At 54.0% G+C, this 21,698-nt stretch overlaps 1 protein-coding gene across 1 annotated transcript in view; it reads right to left on the bottom strand.

Moving 5' to 3' along the window:
* Positions 1 to 21,059, bottom strand: part of FMNL2 (formin like 2) — a 203,173-nt gene extending 182,114 nt beyond the window's left edge. Inside the window, 1 exon segment of the mRNA XM_068166785.1 lies at positions 20,802 to 21,059. Within this exon segment, the coding sequence (XP_068022886.1) occupies positions 20,802 to 20,918 (117 nt within the window). The 5' untranslated portion in view covers positions 20,919 to 21,059.
* Between the last annotated feature and the right edge of the window lie 639 nt (positions 21,060 to 21,698).

Genomic DNA, 21,698 nt, shown 5'->3' with positions numbered 1-21,698 from the left:
GGTGGTGGAGTCACCATCACTGGAGGTGTTCAGAAGGAGACTTGCTGGGGTGCTTGGTGCCATGGCTTAGTTGTTTAGGTGGGTTGGATTGGTTGAAGGGTTGGACACAATGATCTTGAAGGTCTCTTCCAACCTGGTCTGGTCTGGTCTGGTCTGGTCTGGTCTATTCTATTCTATTCTATTCTATTCTATTCTATTCTATTCTATTCTATTCTATTCTATTCTATTCTATTCTATCAAGGTCCCTTCCAACCCAAACCATGCTGTGACTCTGTGAATCTCTGGCAGCAATGTGGGGCTAACGATTTGCTTGACAAAGCTCCTGCAGACTCAGTGTGTGTGAGAGATGATGCCAGGCTTGGGAGGAAAGGGTCATCAGCCACATACCTGCTCCTGCAAACCCTCCTGTGTGCTGAGCTGAAAGGTCACTCCATTTTAATCTGTCCAAAGTCTGAGGCTTAGCTTCCTAAATTCCTCTTCTCCCATTCTTTGGGTGTTTGAGCCGAGTCAGCTGAATCCCTTTGCAGGACTGCTTTCAGCACAAGGCAAGCACTGCTGACTGTCTGCCCCAGCTACTGCAGGCTCTCATGGAAAAGGATTTAAAAGCAGACAAAAAGCCCCACCCCAAACAATTCAAAAGAAAAGCATTTCCCCCACCCCCAGCACCTTGTCTACTTCACACATCTCTACAGAAGACCTTCTAGGGTCCCTTCCAACCTGATACAACCTGTGAACATCATCCTTCCCACCTTCATTTGGACTCACAGGACAATGTGCTTTGGAAATGAGGCTTGAGGTGCTAAAAACCCCCAAGCATGGCTCAATTCATGCACAGGTGCAGGCACAAAGAGCCACAAAAACCTCATCTCACCTCTGGAATACACCAGCAAATGCAAACCTGGTAGAGAAGGGGAGAAGCAAAGAAAGCCATTAACTCTGGCCCAGCCAAAACCACTGTAAAATGGGGGGAGGAGGTAAATACATCAAAGAGGAAAGGTGGCCTCAAGCACCAGAAAATAAACCAAGTAAAAAGCTGCCCCTCAGCTGAGCTGGACAAATGAAAGACTTTCAAGGCAAGCTGACATGGATCAGCAAAAGTGACTTCAAAGAGCCAAATGCCACGCTGGAGAGAGGCACAGAGGGCTTCCCAAGGTGTCAAACAGGTGTGCACAGGGGGAGGCAGCCAACAGGGCCATTTTCTTTTCCCAGGGGTGCCACTGGGAAGTTAGGAGACCCTCATTTCTAATCTTTCTCCTCACTTTTGGGGAGCTCCCAGCACTTCAGCTTCCTTATTCAAGGGGCAACTCTCCCCCCTCCTCCTCCTCCTCCTCCTCCTCTCCAGCACTGAAAGGCTTCTGAAAGATTCATGGATGAAAAACGCTGTAAAGTACCAAAGTCCTTGTTCTATTTACAGAAAAGAACACTGCACATTTGCCAGGCTCAGATATTCATTTACATGATCAAGAGAAAGAGACTGCTGCAGGTGAAGCTGTGACAGGCAGCGGAGCCGCCGCACCGCAGACACGCCGCACCCTGCCAGAGGAGCCTGGAGGAGCTGTGACAACTGCCAGGCTGTTTGAAGCAGCTGCAATTTAGGGCTCACAACAATCCATCAGGGAATCACAGAATTGTTTAGCCTGGAAAAGCCCTTGAAGATCATCAGCTCCAACTGTTAACCCAGCACTGCTGAAGTGTGGTCCTCAGCGCCACATCTCCACGGCTTTGAGAGCCCACCATGGATGGGGTCTCCACCACTGCCCTGGGCAGCCTGGGCCAGGCCTTCACCAATCTTTCAGGGAAAAAATTGTTCCTCATGCCCAGCCTAAACCTCCCCTGGAACAATTTCAGGCCATTTCCTCTCCTTCTATCACCTGCTACTAGAGAGAAGAGATCAACCCCCACCTGGCTCCAGCCTCCTTTCGGGGAGTTGCAGAGAGCAATGAGGTCTCCCCCCAGCCTTGTCCTCTCCAGTTCCCTCAGCTTGCTCCTCACCAGCCCTGTTCTCCAGACCCTTCCTCAGCTTTGTTGCCCTTCTTTGGACCTGCTCCAGCCCCTCAATGTCCTTCTTGGAGTGAGAGGCCTAAAACTGAACCCAGGATTCAAGGTGTTCTCACCAGTGCCCAGTCCAGGGCAGTGATAACGACCCTGCTCCTGCTGGCCACACCATTGCTGACCCAGGCCAGGATGCTGGTGGCCTTCTTGGCCACCTGGGCACACCCTGGCTCATCTTCAGCTACTGTCAACCAGCACCCCCAGGTCCTTCTTCCCTGGGCAGTTTCCAGCCACTCTGCCCCAAGCCTGAAGCCTTCGTGGGTTTGCTGTGACCCAAATGCAGAGCCCAGCCTTGGCCTCATTGAGTCTAACCCCAATGGCCTCAGCCCATGGATCCTGCCTGGGCTGATGAAGAAGAGCACAGGCTGCTGTCGAGGAATGTCCTGCTCTACCCTGCCCTGGCAAGGCCACAGCTGGCATACTGGGCCCAGTTCCAGACTTCCTGGCTCAAGAAGGACAGACTCTTGCTGGAGGGGGTATAGCAGAGGGCTACAAAGACGCTGAGGGGACTGAAACAGCTCTCTGATAGCGAAAGACTGAGAGAATTTGGTCTTGTTAGTCTGGAGAAGAGCAGTCTGAGGGGGGAATCTCATCAATGCTGACCAGTATTCAAGAAGCAGGGGACAGGAGGACTGGACCAGATTGTTTTCAGTGTTGTCCAGTGGCAGGATAAGGAGTCAAGGGCACAAAGTTGACCACAAGAAGTTTCATCTAAACTTGAGGAGGAGCTTCTTTAATTTAAGGGTGGCAGAGTCCTGGAGCAGGCTGCCCAGGGATGTGGTGGAGTCTCCATCTCTGCAGACATTCAAAACCCACCTGAGACATGCTGCTGTGTGACCTTCTCCAAGGGAGCCTGCTGGATCTCCAGAGGTCCCTTCCAGCTCCTACACTCTGTGATGGTTCTGTGCTTTGATTCATTTGCCACTCTCAGAGGATGAAAAGGGGAAAGCAGAACAAGAGGAGTGAGTGGAGGGACATTCTGGAGCACCAGATGGATGAACAACCAGAATATTTGGGACTGAACAATTAGCTCCTTGATTTTAATGACTGGCTTCTGAAAGACCTGGGGAACTTTGCCAATCTCTACAGCATTCTATCCTTCATTTTTGGCCTCAACTGCAGAGTCACATCCCAGAGAAACAAGGAACAGATGCACAATCTATATATTCACCCCAAGCCCTTTTATAGTCATAAAGAACATCTTCTTAGAACCCCAAACAACTGTTGTCTTTTAAGATCTCTCCCATGACACCCAAACACACAGTAAAGAGAAAAAGGAAAACACTGCTTCTGGTCATCTCAAGGATCTTCTGTCCTGGAGCAGCTCCTGCCCTCAGCCAACACCTGGCCAGAAAAGATCACAAACATCACAGACAACATGGGCAGCAATCCTGGCTCCTGCTGCCATCACCAGCCCTGCCCACTGGACAAGGACACAGCTTCTGGAAGGGCAGGAGGCCACAGTCAAGGCTGCTCCTTCTGTGATATTGAGGCAACAGGATGAAAGAAGTCTAGGAGTCTTCCAGGAGTGTCACAGGTCACGGCTGGGCTGGCCATCAGGGCTGGGCTGGCCAGCAGGGCAGGGCTGGCCATCAGGGCAGGGCCAGAGGCTCTCCAGGAAGCTCTCTGCCTTCACAAAAGGAAGAGAAAGGAAGAAGGAAGAGAGGCTGAGAAAGAGACTTGACCAGCTGGGATGGAAAGAACAATGCCATGGAAGAGAGACAAAGAGACACAAACCAACATGGAACCCAGCCCCTGATGGCAATGAGGGCACCATTGGCACCACTGATGCTGGGGGCAGGCACTGAGCAAGTCCCAGACTGATTTCAACAGCAGATGGGAACCACATTCAGGAGCTGGATTCTGGAAGTGGATTCAGGAACAGAGGGATGGGGATGGAAGGCAGAAGGGACAGAGTCCTGCTGGGACACCAGCTAGGCAAGAAGAGGCTTGGCCCTGGGCAGCCCTCAGCTTGCTCCTGAAGATGCCATCCATGGGCTGCAATCCCTTGTTGGGCACTTGAGGGTCACCTGTCCTGGCTGCTCCTCCCCACAGCTGCCACCTCTGCCTTGCTGCCCCCCAAGGTATGGCACAAGCTGTGGCAGTGCCCTTGGTGTGCAGAGGAGCAAGTCTCAGGCAGAGCCTTTCTGCAGGCAGCCCTTGGCAGGACCTCTCCCATCAGCTTCTGCCTGCTAGAAGCAGCCCCTGGCTGTGCCACCCTGCCCTGGACTTCATCAAGTGCCTCACTGAGCAGAGCCTGAGCTGGGAAGTCCCAGCCCTGAGCAGAATTGGTTCTGCTCTGGCTCACAGCAGACACCCAGGATCGTTCTGACATGGGTGTTTCCTCCAAGACACAGGCTGTGCTGGCTGCCATCCCCCAAGCAGTCCCAGCACACCATAGGACATTTCCCAGGGTAAATGACCTCAGGGTATTATGTGGAGGTGTCCCCAGCTGCCTCTCCAAGGGGCTGGGCACGTTTCCAGCTGATGACCAAGGACACACAGTTGCTCTCAAGAGATGCAAGGCAGAGTCCAGGAGGTCCACGCATCACTCGGCTCTCATCAGAGGACCATTCATGTCCTGCACAATGGGACTATTGTGGTGCTTCATGAATATCCTCCCCAAATATATGTTTAAGGCTGCAGAGCTGCAGAAGACAAACCCTTGTTTTGTTGGGGATCTCATGGCAAATTGGAAAGCAACACATGTTGGACTCATGCAGCACGTTAGCGGTGATGGAGCACAGACAAGTTAGACATCATCCAAGCCTTGGTGGAATGAAACACTGGGGGAAGGCACTGGGAGGTTATTTTAGGAAGAGACAAAGCCTGGGACAAATTAAGGCTTCTATTTTCCAACATACACAGACAGAATGTTGAGCTTTAGGGGATGGTGGGGATCTTCTCAATGCTTATCATGAGCTAAAGGAGCAGTGGGGGGCAAGAGGTTGGGGCCAGACTCTTGTCAGTGGTGCCCAGGGACAGGACAAGGGGCAATGGGCACAAACTGGAAGCCAGGAGGTTCCACCTGAAGTTGAGGAGAAGGTTGTTTGGTGTGAGGGTGCTGGAGGCCTGGAGCAGGCTGCCCAGAGAGGTTGTGGAGTCTCCTTCTCTGGAGAGCTTCCAACCCCAGCTGGCCATTGTGCTGCTGGGCAAGCTGCTGTGGGTGCCCCTGCACCTCCAGTGGTCCCTTCCAACCCCCCACCCCATACTGGGATTCTTCAGTTATTGAAAGTACAAAGCAGATGATCAAAACAGTGAATGGAAGTAAAACAGTAACAGATCCAGGGAGGTTCTCCTTCCCCTCTACTCTGCCCTGCTGAGACCTCATCTTGAATACTGTGCTCAGCTCTGGGCTCCCCAGTTTAAGAGGGACAGGGATCTGATGGAGACGGTCCAGGGGAGGGCTACAATGATGGTTAGGGGACTGGAGCACTGCCCTGTGAGGAGAGGATGAGAGCCCTGGGGCTTTTTAGTCTGGAGAACAGAAGACTTAGAGGGGATTTAATCAGTGTTTATCAATATCTGAGGGCTGGGGGTCAGGAGGGAGGGAACAGGCTCTGCTCACTTGCTCCCTGTGACAGGACAAGGAGCAATGGATGTAAGCTACAGCACAGGAGATTCCATCTCAACACAAGGGGGAACATCTTTACTGTAAGGGTCACAGAGCACTGGAACAGGCTGCCCAGAGGGGTTGTGGAGTCTCCTTCCCTGGAGACTTTCAAGGCCTGGCTGGATGTGTTCCTCTGTGACCTGAGCTAGATTGCATGGTCCTGCTCTGGCAGGGGGGTTGGACTCAATGATCTCCTTGGGTCCCTTCCAACCCCTAGCATCCTGTGAGCCTGTGAATATTCAAGTGAAACAGGGGTGACCATCATGAACCCTCCACCACCTCTAGGCCTGGGAGCCTTCTGCAGATGTGACAGGAACCATGAGATTGCTCAGTGACAATGCTATGTGGGTAAGAGCGTGGCTCTTCAGAGTCAGCTGATGCCACGGTGAGAAGTCCAAGCCCTAAAACCCAGCTGGTTTTACTACAGTGACCCTTCAGAAGTGGCATGGGCAGGATGTGACCCATGGAAAATTAATGCAGCAACAGCAGCTGGAAGTGCTTTTACCTGCCTGGCCTCAGCCTTTCATAGATTCATAGAATGATTTGGGTTGGAAGGGACATTCAAGATCACCTAGCTCCAATCCCCCACCATAGGCAGGGACACCTCCCACTAGCCCAGCTTGCTCAAGGCCTCATCCAGTGTGGACTTGAAGATCTCCAGGGAGGTAGGATCCACAACCTCCCTGGGCAACCTATTCCAGTGTCTCACCACCCTCACTGGAAAGAATTTCTTCCTAATCTCCAGTCTCCATCTCCCCTCCTCAGACGTCGGCTCCACTGATGCTGCAGCCCTGAGCTGCTGAAGGCTTGGGCTACTTTGGGTTTTTAAACACAGTTATAAATCAAATCCAATGAGTTGGTGTCACTTACTTCCCACACCAAATTCCCAAATGCACTCTTCCTAGCAAACAAAGAGGCAAACAAACAATAATTCAGCTGAGTTTGTCTGCAGTGTGGCCGCACAGTGCTCGCTGGGGAAGTCTTCCAGGGGTTAGAAGGGCTGCTCCACAGCCTCTGCCTGGAAGCATATTTCACACTGGCAATGCCTCCTTTTGCTCCTCAGCTAGTGTCAAAGTCTAACCCTCAGGTTACCAAAGAACATCAGCTCTACAGATTCACACAGATTGCACAGGGCTGGGAGGGAACCTCAAAGGTCATCTTGTCCTGCCCCCCGCAGTCAGCAGGGACACCTCCAGCTACAGCAGGCTGTCCACAACCACAATCAGTCTGAGCTTGAATGTGCCCAGGGACAAGGCCTCAAATACATCCCTGGGCAACCTGTTCTAGTATTTTAACACTCTCAGTGTGAAGAGCTTCCTCCTAATCTCCAGCCTCAATCTCCCTTCTTCCAGTTCAAAGCCACTGCCCCTCATCCTATCACTCCCAGCCCTTGTCAAAAGAGGACACAGTCCCAGGCTGTGCCAGGGGAGCTTCAGGCTGGATGTTAGGAAGAAATTCTTCCCAGAGAGATTAGCCATTGGAATGTGCTGCCCAGGGAGGTGGTGGAGTCACCATCACTAGAAGTGGTTAAAAAGAGCCTGGCTGAGGCACTTGGTGCCATGGTTTAGTTGATGAGATGGTGTTGGGTGATAGGTTGGACTGGATGATCTCAAAGGTCTTTTCCACCCTGGCTAATTCTGTATTCTAAAGTCCCTACCCAGCTCTCCTCTAGCCTCCTTCAGGTACTGGAAGGCTGCTCTAAGGTGTCCCTGGAGTCTTCTCTTCTCCAGGCTGAACAGCCCCAATCCTCTCAGGCTGTTCCCATAGGAGAGGTGCTCCAGCCCTCCGATCATGTTTGTGGTCTCCTCTGGACCCTCTCCAGCAGGTCGATGTCTCTTGTGTTGGACACCCCAAAGCTGGACAGAGTCCTCCAGGTGATGTCTCAGCAAAGCACAGTGGCAGAATCACCTCTCTCCATCTGCTGGCCACACTTCTTTGGCTGCAGCCCAGGATGCCACTGGCATCCTCTCCTAGCAGCAGGAAAACCCATCAGGAAAACTCCATCCAAAACTGCTCCCAGGGGACCAAGCCTCACCCTGCAAAGTCTGTCTGAAACAGCCACGTGCTGTCACACACAGCTTCAGAGGACACAGCCCTCAAAAGTGACCAGCAGAATCATAGCATCAATGAGGTTGGAAAAGAGCTCAAAGATCATCCAGTCCAACCTGTCACCCAACACCTCATGACTACTAAACCATGGCTCCAAGTGCCACATCCAATCCCCTCTTGAACACCTCCAGGGACAGGGACTCCACCACCTCCCTGGGCAGCACATTACAATGGCTAACAACTCTCTCTGGGAAGAACTTTCTCCTCACCTCCAGCCTAAACCTCCCCTGGCACAGCTTGAGACTGTGTCCTCTTGTTCTGGTGCTGCTTGCCTGGGAGAAGAGACCAACCCCCACCTGGCTACAACTTCCCTTCAGGGAGTTGGAGACAGCAAGAAGGTCTCCCCTGACCTCCTCCTCTTCTCCAGGCTAAGCAACCCCAGCTCCCTCAGCCTCTCCTCATAGGGCTGTGCTCCAGACCTCTCCCCAGCCTTGTTGCCCTTCCCTGGACATGCTCAAGAGTCTCAATGTCCTTCTTAAATTGAGGAGCCCAGAACTGGACACAGGACTCAAGGTGTGGCCTAACCAGTGAAAACCACTGAAAAGCAATCCAATCTCTTGCCATTTTCTTTATGGCTTCCTGCACTGGGAAGTTATTTTGATCCTGATGATGATGTGCTTAATTCAAACTCAAGAGGCAGCCCAAGCACTTAAAAATAAACTGGTGGTGAAGAGCAGTGCTGCATTAGCATGTGCTGCATCATTCATTTGGTCTTGCTGTGGATTGCTCTTCAGTTCCTCCTCCATGCAAGGTCAGGATGGCAGCCCATGCACGTGCTTCTCCACAGCTTCCTCTGGCAGAGCTGGGTACCAGCCCTCCCTGCCTCACCTAACTGAGTCTCTTATCCAAGATCACTCTGGTTAAGAGCACCCTTTTTGGCACTTAGATTCATAAGGAGCTCAAAAAAAGTCAAGCTGATGATGTTCTTCTACATAAAGCTTCGCATTTGGTTAGGCACAAGGCAGCTCATGAACATCTTCCAGGCCTGGTGTGAACAGCAGTGACCTCCACCAAGGGACATCACTGACTGCTGACATCAGCCTGTGCAGTAGAATCTGCAGCACAACCAAAGCAGTGCATTTAACCTCCCCACCCATGCTACGAGTCAGCACTGGGCATCAGTGCAGCCATGAGGTCATTTCACAGAACCCCTGAATGCCAGCATGGTGAGGGGCTGGAAGGGACCTCTGGAGATCATCCACTCCAACCCCCTGCTACAACAGGGGGCACCCACAGCAGCTTGCCCAGCACCACAATGCCCAGCTGGGTTTGGAGGCTCTCCAGAGAAGGAGACTCCACAACCTCTCTGGGCAGCCTGCTCCAGGCCTCCAGCACCCTCACACCAAACAACTTTCTCCTCTTCTTCAGGTGGAACCTCCCTTGCCCTGTCCCTGGGCACCACTGACAAGAGTCTGGCCCCAGCCTCTTGCCCCCCACAGCTCCTTTAGCTCTTGCTGAGCATTGCTCAGATGCCCTCTGGGGCTGCTCTTCTCCAGGCTCCACAGCCCCAGGGCTCTCAGCCTTTCCTCCTCACAGAGCTGCTCCAGGCCCCTCAACATCTTTGCAGCCTCCCCTGGACTGTCTCCAGCAGTTCCCTGTCTCTCCAGAACTGGACGCAGTACTCCAGACACGGCCTCACTAAGTCAGAGTAGAGAGGCAAAAGTAGCAGTGGTGACACTGGAGTCCAAACCTGCCCTGGGAGACCCTTCCCCCAGCACCTCAAGCTCACAGCCACACCAGAAGCTGCTGCTCAAAACAAGCATCACATGCTACAGTACCTGGGTCAGCAAAGAAAAGCCAAAGTAAAACTGAAAGCACTCACAGGGGATTTTCCACCCCTAGAAATGACCAGCAGGCTGGGTTCACTTCACTGCACTGTTCCCCAGCAGGCTGGGTTCACTTCACTGCTCTGTTCCCCACTTGGAAGAAGAACAGCTCCAACAGGGAACAAATGAGCAGAAACGCTGAGAGCTTGAGACTAAAAGCATATTCTGAGGGCAAAAGAAGGAACTGACATTAGGTTTGTCTGGCTGTAACAGCTCAGTGACTATTAAGAAAAGATCTGAAAGTGAGTATCAAAGCTTGGTTTCACTTTAGGATGTCTTCCAAGCTACAAATCAAGAGTAAAAGCCCAGCTACTCCTCTGGGGCCTTCACCTCTTCAGTGTAAGAGCTCACAGAGCAAGATGGCAGATGTAAACCACCTTTTCACAGAAGCACAGAATCACCAGGATGGAAGAGACCTCAAGGATCATCAAGTCCAACCTGTCACCACAGACCTCATGACTAAACCATGGCACCAAGTGCCACATCCAATCCCCTCTTGAACACCTCCAGGGATGGTGACTCCATCACCTCCCTGGGCAGCACATTCCAAGGGCAAACGACTCTCTCAGTGAAGAACTTTCTCCTCACCTCCAGCCTAAACTTCTCCTGGTGCAGCTTGAGACTGTGTCCTCTTGTTCTGGTGCTGGTCTGGAAGAAAGACTGCTTCTCCCAAGCAACCAGCACCAGAATAAGAGGACACAGTCTCAGGCTGCGTCAGGGGAGGTTTAGGCTGGAGGTTAGGAAGAAATTCTACACAGAGAGAGTGATTGCCCATTGGGATGGGCTGCCCAGGGACGTGGTGGAGTCACCATCACTGGAGGTGTTCAGGAGGAGACTTGATGGGGTGCTTGGTGCCATGGGTTAGTTGATTAGGTGGTGTTGGATGATAGGTTGGATGTGATGATCTTGAAGGTCTCTTCCAACCTGGTGTATTCTATTCCATTCCATTCCATTCCATTCCATTCCATTCCATTCCATTCCATTCCATTCCATTCCATTCCATTCCATTCCACAAGCAGAGGCCTTAAAACACGATTAAAAGTTTGTCTGGACCCTGTCAAACACAGAGGTGGTGGTGACCCAGGAGGAAGCACCAGGTCAGTCCCTTCTGCAGCTGGCAGAGCATCCAGCACCCAAACCTGGACAAAGCCTTGAGCAAGGTGGTTTAGTGGAAGGTGTCCCTGCCTATGGTAGGGGGGATGGAACTGGATGATCATAGTATCATAGTATCAGTCAGGGTTGGAAGGGACCACAAGGATCAGCTAGTTCCAACCCCCCTGCCATGGGCAGGGACACCCCACACTAGATCAGCCTGGCCACAGCCTCAGCCAGCCTGGGCTTAAACACCTCCAGGGATGGGGCCTCAACCACCTCCCTGGACAACCCATTCCAGGGCTTCACCACTCTCATGGGGAAGAACTTCCTCCTCATGTCCAGCCTGAATCTCCCCACCTCCAGCTTCATTCCATTCCCCCTAGTCCTATCACTACCTGAGATCCTGAGCAGTCCCTCCCCAGCCTTCCTGTAGGCCCCCTTCAGGGGGGGGATGATCTTTAAGGTCCCTTCCAACCCAAACCATTCTATGACAAATAATCCCCTTCCAGTCCTAAGTACCCACAGAAGGAGCTGAGCTGACAGGAATCACCTTTGAGGCAGCTAATTTGTGTTTGAAAGGGAATTGGCTTCCTCACTAAATTGTGGGAATCGTTGAACCATCTCTGCTGAAGGATGCAAAAACAGAAGGAAAATAAAAGTAGCTGGTGGTGCTTGTTAACAAACACAGGGGGAAATCAAACCTTTCTCTTTGGTTTTGTGCTTCTGCTGGGGTTTGCCGTGCAGGGGAGGGAACAGCTCCTGTAGGCCTGAACACCTTTTCACACCCCATGAAAAGCCAAAATGATTTCTTTCTTGGTAGCTGAACGACTGAAGGTAGACTCCAGAGGCTCCAAATCATTCAACCGAACACAATCCAACAGCTACTGCTTCATTTAACATCACCTTGTAAACTCTGAATTTCATTTGGTGCCGCTCAGGTTCTTCCCAGAGCATCACCCACTGCCTCTGAGTATCACAGAAGAGACCACCTCACACCTCGGGGCCAAGCCTTGCATGACCTTGCTTGTGAAGGTAAAATGAAAACCCCTTTATCCTGCACAGATGGTTAAGGAAGTTGGTGGAGATGCTGGATAAGGCTTCAGTGCACTGGAGGAGAAAGGATGGTGCAGGTCATGGGCAAAGGCAGGAGGTCTGCTAGCTGTCAGCAGGAGAGCATGGGAGCTGCAGGCTCTGTTCTGCTAAAAACTCTCTGTGCACACTGTCGAGAGTTAGGGCTGGGCTGGCCACCAGAGCAGGGCCAGAGGCTCTCCAGGAAGCTCTCTGCCTTCACTAAGGGAAGAGAAGAGGAAGAAGGGAGAGAGGCTGATGGGATGGGAAAGAAACTCAACCAGCTGGGGTGGAATGAAGAACAATGCCATGGGAGAGAGACAAAGAGACACAAACCAACATGGAACCCAGCCCCTGATGGCAATGAGGGCACCATTGGCACCACTGATGCTGGGGGCAGACACTGGCAAGTCCCAAACTAGACTCAGCAGCAGATAGGAAATGGATTCAGGAGCTGGATTCTGGAAGTGGATTCAGGAACAGAGGGATGGGGATGGAAGGCAGAAGGGACAGAGTCCTGCTGGGACACCAGCCAGGCAAGAAGAGGCTTGGCCCTGGGCAGCCCTCAGCTTGCTCCTGAAGATGCCATCCATGGGCTGCAATCCCTTGTTGGGCACTTGGGGGTCACCTGGCCTGGCCTCTCCTCCCCACAGCTGCCACTCTGCCTTGCTGCCCCCCAAGGTGTGGCACAAGCTGTGGCAGTGCCCTTGGTGTGCAGAGGAGCAAGTCTCAGGCAGAGCCTTTCTGCAGGCAGCCCTTGGCAGGAACTCTCCCATCAGCTTCTGCCTGCTAGAAGCAGCCCCTGGCTGTGCCACCCTGCCCTGCACTTCATCAAGTGCCTCACTGAGCAGAGCCTGAGCTGGGAAGCCACAGCCCTGAGCAGAACTGGTTCTGCTCTGGCTCACACCAGGACACTCAGCTAAAGAAGTAAGAGTAACAATCCTGCCAGTTTCACAGACTGCAGCTCACCTCCTTCTGTTGTCCCTGGGCAAGCTGACTGACCTGCTGACCTCAGATGAAAGCACAGAGTCATTTGGAGGGAAGGATGACATGATGATGGGTTTATGGAGCGCCAAAAAAAAGCATTAGGAAACCTCTTTGCCATCATTTCCATAACTGGCCTCGCAAATGGAGGCTTTCACATCCAACTGGGATGCCCTTGCCAGCAGCCCCCCAGCAGCAGCCCCCTCCTGGGACGGCCCTTAAGTGTCCAACCCACTCCACTTTGTGGCCATCAAAGAGCAATCCCTTTTAGCTGGGCTTTGTGACAAGAGCCTGCTGCTGTCTCTCAGGGTATTAAGAGAAAGAGACACACAGAGCTTGACAGGATGGCTTCACACCTTCATCATTACAGCCTGATAAATCGAGGAGACTAGTTTGTAGGGGGGAACGGTACCCAGAAAGAAGATGCATCTACATCAGCTTAGGCATTTCTTGAAGCTTTCCAGGTTTCCAGAAGCTGTATCCATTTCAGGAATGGGACTAACTCTTGCTTAAGCAGCCAAGTGCCCACCATAGTATCCCTGTGGTCCAGACATTCAAAAATAAAGAGCTTTAGCAAAACCATTCTCCTGTGCTCTCCAGGTGGAAAAACTTACACATGCCCTTTGCTGATTTCCCAGGCAGCTCCACAGATGTGTCACCACCCAGCACAGTCCCTCTGTGAATCCACTCTGTCAGAAAATCATACCCTTAACAACATGACTTATTGGATTGCTTCTTCAAGCAAAAAGGTGTCAATGCTTGAATCATTTTGAAGAGCTGGAGGAAACAGTCCAGAGGCAGAAGCCTGGCAGAGATCACAGAATTGTCAGGGTTGGAAGGGACCTCAAGGCTCAGCCAGTTCCAACCCCCCTGCCATGGCCAGGGACACCTCACACTGCAGCAGGTTGCTCACAGCCACATCCAGCCTGGCTGCAAACACCTCCAGGCAGGAGTCTTCCACCACCTCCCTGGGCAACCTGTGCCAGGCTCTCACCACCCTCATGGGGAACAACTTCTTCCTAACATCCAATCTCAATTTACCCATTCCTAGTTTTGCTTCATTCCCCCCAGTCCTATCACTCCCTGACACCCTCAAAAGTCCCTCCCCAGCTTTCTTGCAGCCCCCTTCAGATCCTGGAAGGCCACAATTAGGTCTCCTGGGAGCCTTCTCTTCTCCAGACTGAACAGCCCCAACTCCCTCAGTCTGTCCTCACAGCAGAGCAGCTCCAGCCCTCTGCTCATCCTCATGGCCCTTCTCTGGACACCTTCCAGCACCTCCAGATCCTTCCTGTGCTAGGGGCTCCAGAACTGGAGGGAGTACTCCAGGTGGGGTCTCAGCAGAGCAGAGTAGAGGGGGAGAATCCCCTCTGAAGGTGAGAACACAACCAGCCTTTTCAATATTTGAATCTCAGAACTCTCCTTCTCCTGAAGGTTTTCCTAAACCTAGTTCAGTGTCTCTGGACTAGGATTGCCTTCAAATTCCATGAAAACAACACAAATTACACCCAAGTGCAGGATCTCAAGCGAAACCTGCCCAAGAGCTCTGTCAAACTTAGGAATTACTGAGGAATCCTGTGTCCCACCAAAGCAAGGGAACCAACAGTACCTCACAGGCATCTCCTGCAACCATCTCATGCTCTTTAATCACTTGCAGACTCCCAAATCCCACATCTTATAAAACAATGTATAATATATTTGATAGAGGATTAGGAAGGGGAATGGAAAACAGCTGGGAAGTGTTACAGAGTTTTCACACTGAGCTTTCAGATTCTTCAGCCACAGACCCCGAAACTCCCTCGGCCGGTACGGAAACCCACGCGGGGATCAAATCCACCATGGGGATCAAATCCACCGTGGAGAAGGAAGTGCTGGAGGAACGGAGAAGGTCCTTTCTGCAAGCATTCAGCAGGAGCAGAGCTGATGCTCTGCCTCCAGGTAGGAAGCAGGACAGAGCACAGCAGGGCCAGGAGCAGGACAGCAAACACCACCGCCTCCTCCTCCCTCCACGTTCCCCTCACCCTGCAGACATTTCCCTCAGGCCCGGGCACAGAAGACTCCGTTGTAAAACGAAACAGCTCTTGGTGGGGGTAAGAGGATATTTCCTGTTCACCTCACCGCAGATTCCTAATCCAGCAGTCAAATTATGTCAATCACAGCTCATTAGGCAACCATTTACCCTGCCAACTTCGGCCTGGCTGCTTCCTCCAAACCACGTGTCATGTGCAAACGTGCAGCCCCGGTACCGCTTCAGAGGGAGACCACCCTGCTGCAGGAGCTGGAAAGCCTGGATTTTACCCCCACATCTCCAAACTCACCACTTGCTCCACCACAGAAGGGTGCCAGAATGGCTACAGACACCTTCAGCAGACTTGGCTCACACACACTCACCAACGCTGTCCTCTGCAGCAAAGGGTTGGTGACCAGAGACGAGCACCCACGAGCACTTGCCCCACGTGCCACAGAGTCACAGAACTGGTTGGGTTGGAAAAGACCTCCAAGATCATCCAGTCCAACCATCAACCCAACACCACTGTGGCCATTAAACCACGTACCCAGGTGCCAGTTCTTGAACGCCTCTTGACTCCACCACCTCCCTGGGCATAGTGTTCTGACCACTCTTGCAGCAAAGAAATTGTTCCTCCTCTCCAACCTCAACCTACCCTGGCACAATTTCAGGTCATTTCCTTTCAATCTATCACCTGATACTAAGGAGAAGACACCCACCCCTACCTGGCTCCAATCTCCTGTCAGGATGTTGTAGAGAGCAATGAGCTCTCATAGGATAAAGCCAGGAGAAAAGTCCAGCTGAGCTGAGAAGGAAAAATGAGTGTGCTGGGGAAGGGACAACTGCAAGAGGTTCCTGGAGACACTCTGCTCCGTTCTCCCCTCTGCACTCATGAGACCCCCACCTTTAGTACTGCATCCAGTTCTGATGCCCCCAGCACAAGAAGGACATGGAACTGTTGAAACAGGTCCAGAACAAGCCATGAAGATGATCAGAGGGCTGGAGAACCTCCCCTGTGGGGACAGGCTGAGAGAGTTGGGGCTGTTCAGCCTGCAGAAGAGAAGGCTCTGGGGAGACTGCGTAACTGCCTTTCAGTACCTGAAGCAGGGCACAGGAGAGCTGGGGAGGGGCTTTTGACAAGGGCTTGGAGTGACCGGGTGAGGAGGAATGGATTGAAGTCTGAGGAGGGGAGATTTAGAGTGGATTTGAGGAAGAAATTCTTTGCAGTGAGGGTGGTGAGACACTAGAAGAGGTTGCCCAGGGAGGTTGTGGATGCCCCCTCCCTGGAGGTGTTCAAGGCCAGGTTGAACTGGACCTTGAGCAACCTGGGCTGGTGGAAGGTGTCTCAGCCCATGGCAGGGGGATTTGAGCTGATGATCTTGAAGGTCGCTCCCAACCCAAACCATTCTATGAACCTATACATGAAAACCCAGAGCTGGCAAGCCCAAAGTCAGCACCAGAGCCAGGCTCCAGCTCCCAGTTCATCCACAATCCCTGACAGGCAAATCGGAACGCGGTGGCAGTAACACTCCAGCACTTCCCTGGACTTTACACTCTTGTGTAACCCTGAGGCTGAGGGAATTATTTCACACATGCTATCACAAGGGGAGGCTTCACAGCGCTTTGAGAGCAATGGAAAAGCAACACTTAGCTCACAGACACAAACTTGGGTCTCTCCTGGCTTATCCTCCTGATTTTTCTCCTGCAAGTAGATCCCATCAAATTTATCTTTCCCAAACACACAGACCCTGGTCCTCACTAGCAGGGAGAAGTACAAATCTCCATGCAACAAGCAAGCCAGGGAAGCACTTTTACTGCACCAGTCCCTAAAACAGTACCAGGAGAGACAGATCACAGTGGACCAAGAGGTTTGATGCAGCCAGACCCAGCACTGCTGCCCACCTTGGTCAGACACCACTGCACACGTTGTTCAGCATGTCCTTGATAACAGTCTGGAGGAGCTTATTAGCACAGTTAGAACTCAAAGCTTCACCAAAACATTGTGACCTGGAGCACTTCCCATCATCCCCTGCAATTTGTGCACCTCAAACCTCAAAGACTGAGGCCAACCAAGGCAGCTTAAGCTGACAATGTACATTTGAAGTGGACAAACTCCTTCACCAGAGGCCTTCCTCAAGATTCACTCTTCTAAGAACCCAGCAAACACAAGTGAGCACATACACGCATGACCTCCATGCTTGGCCACCCACTTGCTGAAGGGACCACAGAGGTCCTGAAGACCAGGAGAGTGTGTTCAGTGCCAGCTTGGATGAGGCCTTGAGCATCCTGGTCTATTAGGAGGTGTCCCTGCCCGTGGCAGGGGGGTTGGAGCTAGATGATCTTCAAGGTCCCTTCCAACCCAAACTATTCTGTGATTCTGTGTTTGAAGATTCTGTGCTGAACCAACAGCACAGCACTTTGTGGTACAAACCCAGCCAAGCTGCACCCTCCTTAGAATCATGGAATCAATCAACAAGGTTGGAAAAGACCTCAGAGATCATCAAGTCCAACCTGTCACCCAATGCCTCAGGACTAACTAAACCATGGCTTCAAGTGCCACATCCAATCCCTTTTTGAACACCTCCCTGGGCAGCACATCCCAATGGCAAATTACTCTTGCTGGGAAGAACTTTCTCCTCACCTCCAGCCTAAACTTCCCCTGGCACAGCCTGAGACTGTGTCCTCTTGTTCTGGTGCTGCTTGCCTGGAAGAAGAGACCAACCCCCACCTGGCTACAACCTCCCTTCAGGGAGTTGTAGAGAGCAAGAAGGTCTCCCCTGAGCCTCCTCTTCTCCAGGCTAAGCAACCCCAGCTCCCTCAGCCTCTCCTCACAGGGCTGTGCTCCAGACCCCTCCCCAGCTTTGTTGCCCTTCTCTGGACACCTTCCAGCACCTCAACCTCCTTCCTAAACTGAGGGGCCCAGAACTGGACACAGGACTCAAGGTGTTGCAGGCATGCACGTGTTTTAGAGGGCTATGGCTCCCTGGGCTGGTTCTGCAGGAGGAGAAAAGACTCAAAAGTTCAAAACCCTTTTGTGAGGCTGCACAGGAGGAACCTTTCCCACACTCTGCACACAGGAGCTCCTCGGTGTGACAACGCTGTACCTGCTGAGTCCCTGAGGGAGCTGGGCGTTCATCAACGTCAGAAGCGCTCTTGGAAACTTCATTAGTGATCAGAAAACGACTATTGTCAGCAAAGCCCCTCAGGACCTCGCCAGGGCTCTCAGGGTGTGCCAGCCATGCTTCTGCCAGCCTAATTTCTGAAGACAGCACGTAAAGAAGGTGAGATTTAGTCTCACAACCTTCAGCATCTCCTTCTCCACACTCTCAGCTCCTGACTAATCCTCTCTCTCCCTACAGAAAATACTCCTCATGCTTCCCCCCCCCCCCCCCAGTCACCATTCCTTCCTCATTAATTCCTTCTGTTCTCCTGCCTACCCTTTTCTGGGGTTTGACCAGTGGCACAGTCATCTTCTCCTCAGAGCCACAAGAGTAAATGAACTAATAACAGCCTAAGAGTTTACTCTTTCATACACTGGTCAGATGTTTCCTGGAAGCTGCAACCAACATCAGCCATCCTCAGCTGGCTTGGAGAACAGACTGAGGGTGCTTTTTGGCTGCTCCAGCAGCAGTATTTGGGGGAAAAGACCTCTGAGATCATCCAACTGCCTCCCATCTTGCAGCTTCCACCCCTCCCTCCACCCCAATGGGAGGAGACCACCCAACACCCCATTTGCACAGATGTGTCTGCACAGCCCTGCTCCCCCCCCCCCCAGCAAAGCTACAGCACTCATCCCCTGACCATTAATTTAAGTCCATCTTCTAAAACCAGATGCCATCTCCTCCTTTCAAGTACCTCAAGAGATCACAGGCATGGTCCTGTTATCTCCTGTATTTATGTTACACACATCTAGCACACTCTGCTCTCCCAAGTGGTGTCTCTTCCTTTCACTGATCTCATCAATTGCTCCTAACTCAAGCCTACTCATTTTCTCCCACAGAGCAGGCATCACAAGTGAAGCCAGGCACCCTTCTGGTTGGTTATTCATAAACTCATAAAATGGTTTGGGTTGGAAGGGACCTTCAACATCATTTAGTTCAGGTGTCCCCTGCCATGGGGCAGGGACACCTCCCACTGGCCCAGCTTGCTCAAGGCCTCATCCAGCCTGGCCTTGAATCCCTCCATGGAGGGGGCATCCACAACCCCCCTGAGCAACTTGTTCCAGTGTCTCACCACCCTCACTGCAAAGAATTTCTTCCTCAAATCCACTCTAAATCTGCCCTCTTCCAGCTCAAAGCCATTGCCCCTCATCCTGTCACTACAAGCCCTTTAAAAAGTCCCTCCCCAGCTCTCCTGCAGCCCCCTTCAGGTAGTGGAAAGCTGCTCTAAGTTCTCCCTAGAGCCTTCTCTTCTCCAGGTTGAACAGCCCCAAGCCTCCCAGCTTGTCCCCATAGGGGAGGTTCCCCAGCCCTCTGATCATCTTCTTTGCCTCTTCTGGACCTGCTCCAACAGTTCCATGTCCTTGTGCTGGGGGCATCAGACCTGGACGCAGTACTCCAGGTGAGGTCTCACCAGAGCAGAGAGGCAGAATCACCTCCCTCATCCTGCCGCTCTCCCTGCTTTTGATGCAGCCCATCACGGTTAGGATGAATCGGGACTCGATTCTGAGCCATGTGCTGCTTGCAGGGGGTGCATCTCCCATCTGCAAAAGGGCCAGGGGTTTCCCCAACAAGAGCTCTGTGAGCTCAAGCTTTTGCTCCACTGTGCCTAATAATCGTAACATCTCACTCGCCATTTGGCTCATCAGTGGGGGTTCCTGCCTGAATAGGCTTATTCTTTTCTTAGACATGATAATCTAATTGGGTCTAACCAGAAATAATCCCCAACACACCAGTTTGTGAATCCTCAGCCCGCACCAGGAGTTATTTCCAAGACGGGGAGGGTTTGCTCTAGTCTCTGGCACAGGAATCACTCTGGCAGCAGCTCGCCTTGCTGGGCTTCACATGGCACTAAGGGAAGGCAGGGCAGGGCACGCACATGGGTTTGAGTCCTTCTGCAGCTTCTGCTTTTCACCCCAACACGGCTCAAAAGTAAATAAGGACCTGGAAGAACTGACGGGTTGTTTAACTGTACTCGTGCTAGACACCCGAAGGAAACCAGGACGTTCGCCCAAAGCAGCACCAAGGGAATCCCAGAGCCGTTTAGGTGGGGAAGGAGCTTCAAGCTCATCGGGTCCAACCAAAGCACTGCTCTCCTCGGGAAGTTCTGATAGGAGGGTGATCCCAAACGGCCAATCGCGATGCTCAGGTGAGGGGAAAACAGCGATATAGACCCGAAACTGACAGAAACGCCCAGAACCAGCCCCGCTGAGCCGCGTACAGACGCCGGGGACGGGAGGACGGCAGGACCGAGGTGTCCGGGGCAGGGTCCCACCGACCGAAGGGCTCCGGCCCCTTCCAGCCCGGCCTCCTGGCAGCCGCCAGGCCGAGGAGAGGCCGCACCGAGTCTCGCCGCGGCCACTGTCTCCCGCAGCGGCCTCTCGGCCGGGGCCGGTACCGCCAGCGAGCCGCCCCGGGCTGGACCCTCCCGGCCGCTCCTCAGCGCTCGGCCCCCGCCGCGGGGGAAGCGCCTCGGCTCGGGGGAAGGCGGCTCTTCGGGGGCTCCCGAGACAAAGAGCCGCAGCCGGCACACACGCCTTGCGTCCGTCCCCCCGCAGCCCAGCCCCAGCCCCACCGCGGCCCCGTCCCGCAGCCTGCGGCCGGGCCCCGGGGTGCCGCGGGCGGCACCGCCCCGCCGAGCCCACCTGCGCCCCGGCCGGGCTGGGGCGGCCTCGGCCGCCGGGGGCAGAGCGCGGCGGGGCAGCTGCCGTCTCGGGCTCCCAACTTTTCCCCGGCTCTCAGCCGCCCTCCGCGCACACACGCCCACCTCCCCGCGAGTCCTCCCCGGCCCCTCCGCGGAGGCCCGCGGGCGGCAGGCAGCGGGCGAAACGCGGCGCCCCGTCCCCGACCGCCCGACCCCGCTCCCCACAGACAATGGGGCCGGTACTCACCAGGACGACGGCGAAGCGCTCCTCCAGCTCTCCGGGCTCGGGCATGGGCAGCTTGAGGGGCACGCTGTGCGCCCTGAACTCCGTCTGCTGCGAGTCCACGCTCCCCGCGTTGCCCATGGCGGCGGCGGCTGCGGCGGCAGCGGCAGCAGCAGCAGCAGCGGCCCCGGCGGCGGCCCCTCCGCGCTGCCTCCGCGCTCCGCGCCGCCGAGCCAGGCGGGCTCCGCGCCCCGCGGTCGCCCTCTAGCACCGACGGCGGAACGCGGCGGCGCCGCCGCCCGTCATGGCTCGCCGCCCTCGCCCTCCCCCCGGGGCGGGCTCGCTCCGGCTCCGGCTGCGGCTCGGCGGCGGCGGCGGCTGCTGCTCCCCCGCATGCCGCCCCGGCCCCGCACAAAGCCCCGCTCCGCCCCCGGCCCGAGGCGCGATGGGACTCGTAGTCCCCCTGCCGTTGTCCAAGGGGGAAGGGGCCGGCTGCGGGCCCGCCGCGGGGGTGGCGGAGACCCCTCGGCGTCCATTTTACCTCGCAGCGCCGCGGCCAGCCCCGGCCGGCCTCCTCGGGCCGGAGCCTGGGGGGCTGCGGGGCCCGGGCCGTGTGTCCCCAGGGCGCTGGTGTCCGGCTGAGAGACACCCTGCAGCTCCGAGGCTTTGGTTTGGGTTCACCGGGAGCCTTCTGGCCACACTAAAGGGCTTTCAAAGAGTCCCGGCCCCGCTTGTAGCCCCCACAGACCGAGAGGAGAGGTTTAGGTTGGACACGAGGAACAATTTTTTCTCCAGGAAGGCTGTCAAGCCCTGGACCAGGCTGCCCAAGGCTGTGGCAGAGTCCCCGTCCCGGGAGGTGTTTTAAAGCCCTGTGGATGTGGTGCTGAGGGCCATGGTTTAGTGGTGACCTGGCAGTGCTGG

This window comes from Melanerpes formicivorus, unplaced genomic scaffold, assembly GCF_026170545.1.
Source record: "Melanerpes formicivorus ecotype bairdi unplaced genomic scaffold, bMelFor1.0.p_v2 SCAF_106, whole genome shotgun sequence".
NCBI classification, from domain to species: Eukaryota; Metazoa; Chordata; class Aves; order Piciformes; family Picidae; genus Melanerpes; species Melanerpes formicivorus.
Note: the sequence above shows the minus strand (reverse complement) of the source record. Positions and strands in the feature narration are given on the sequence as shown.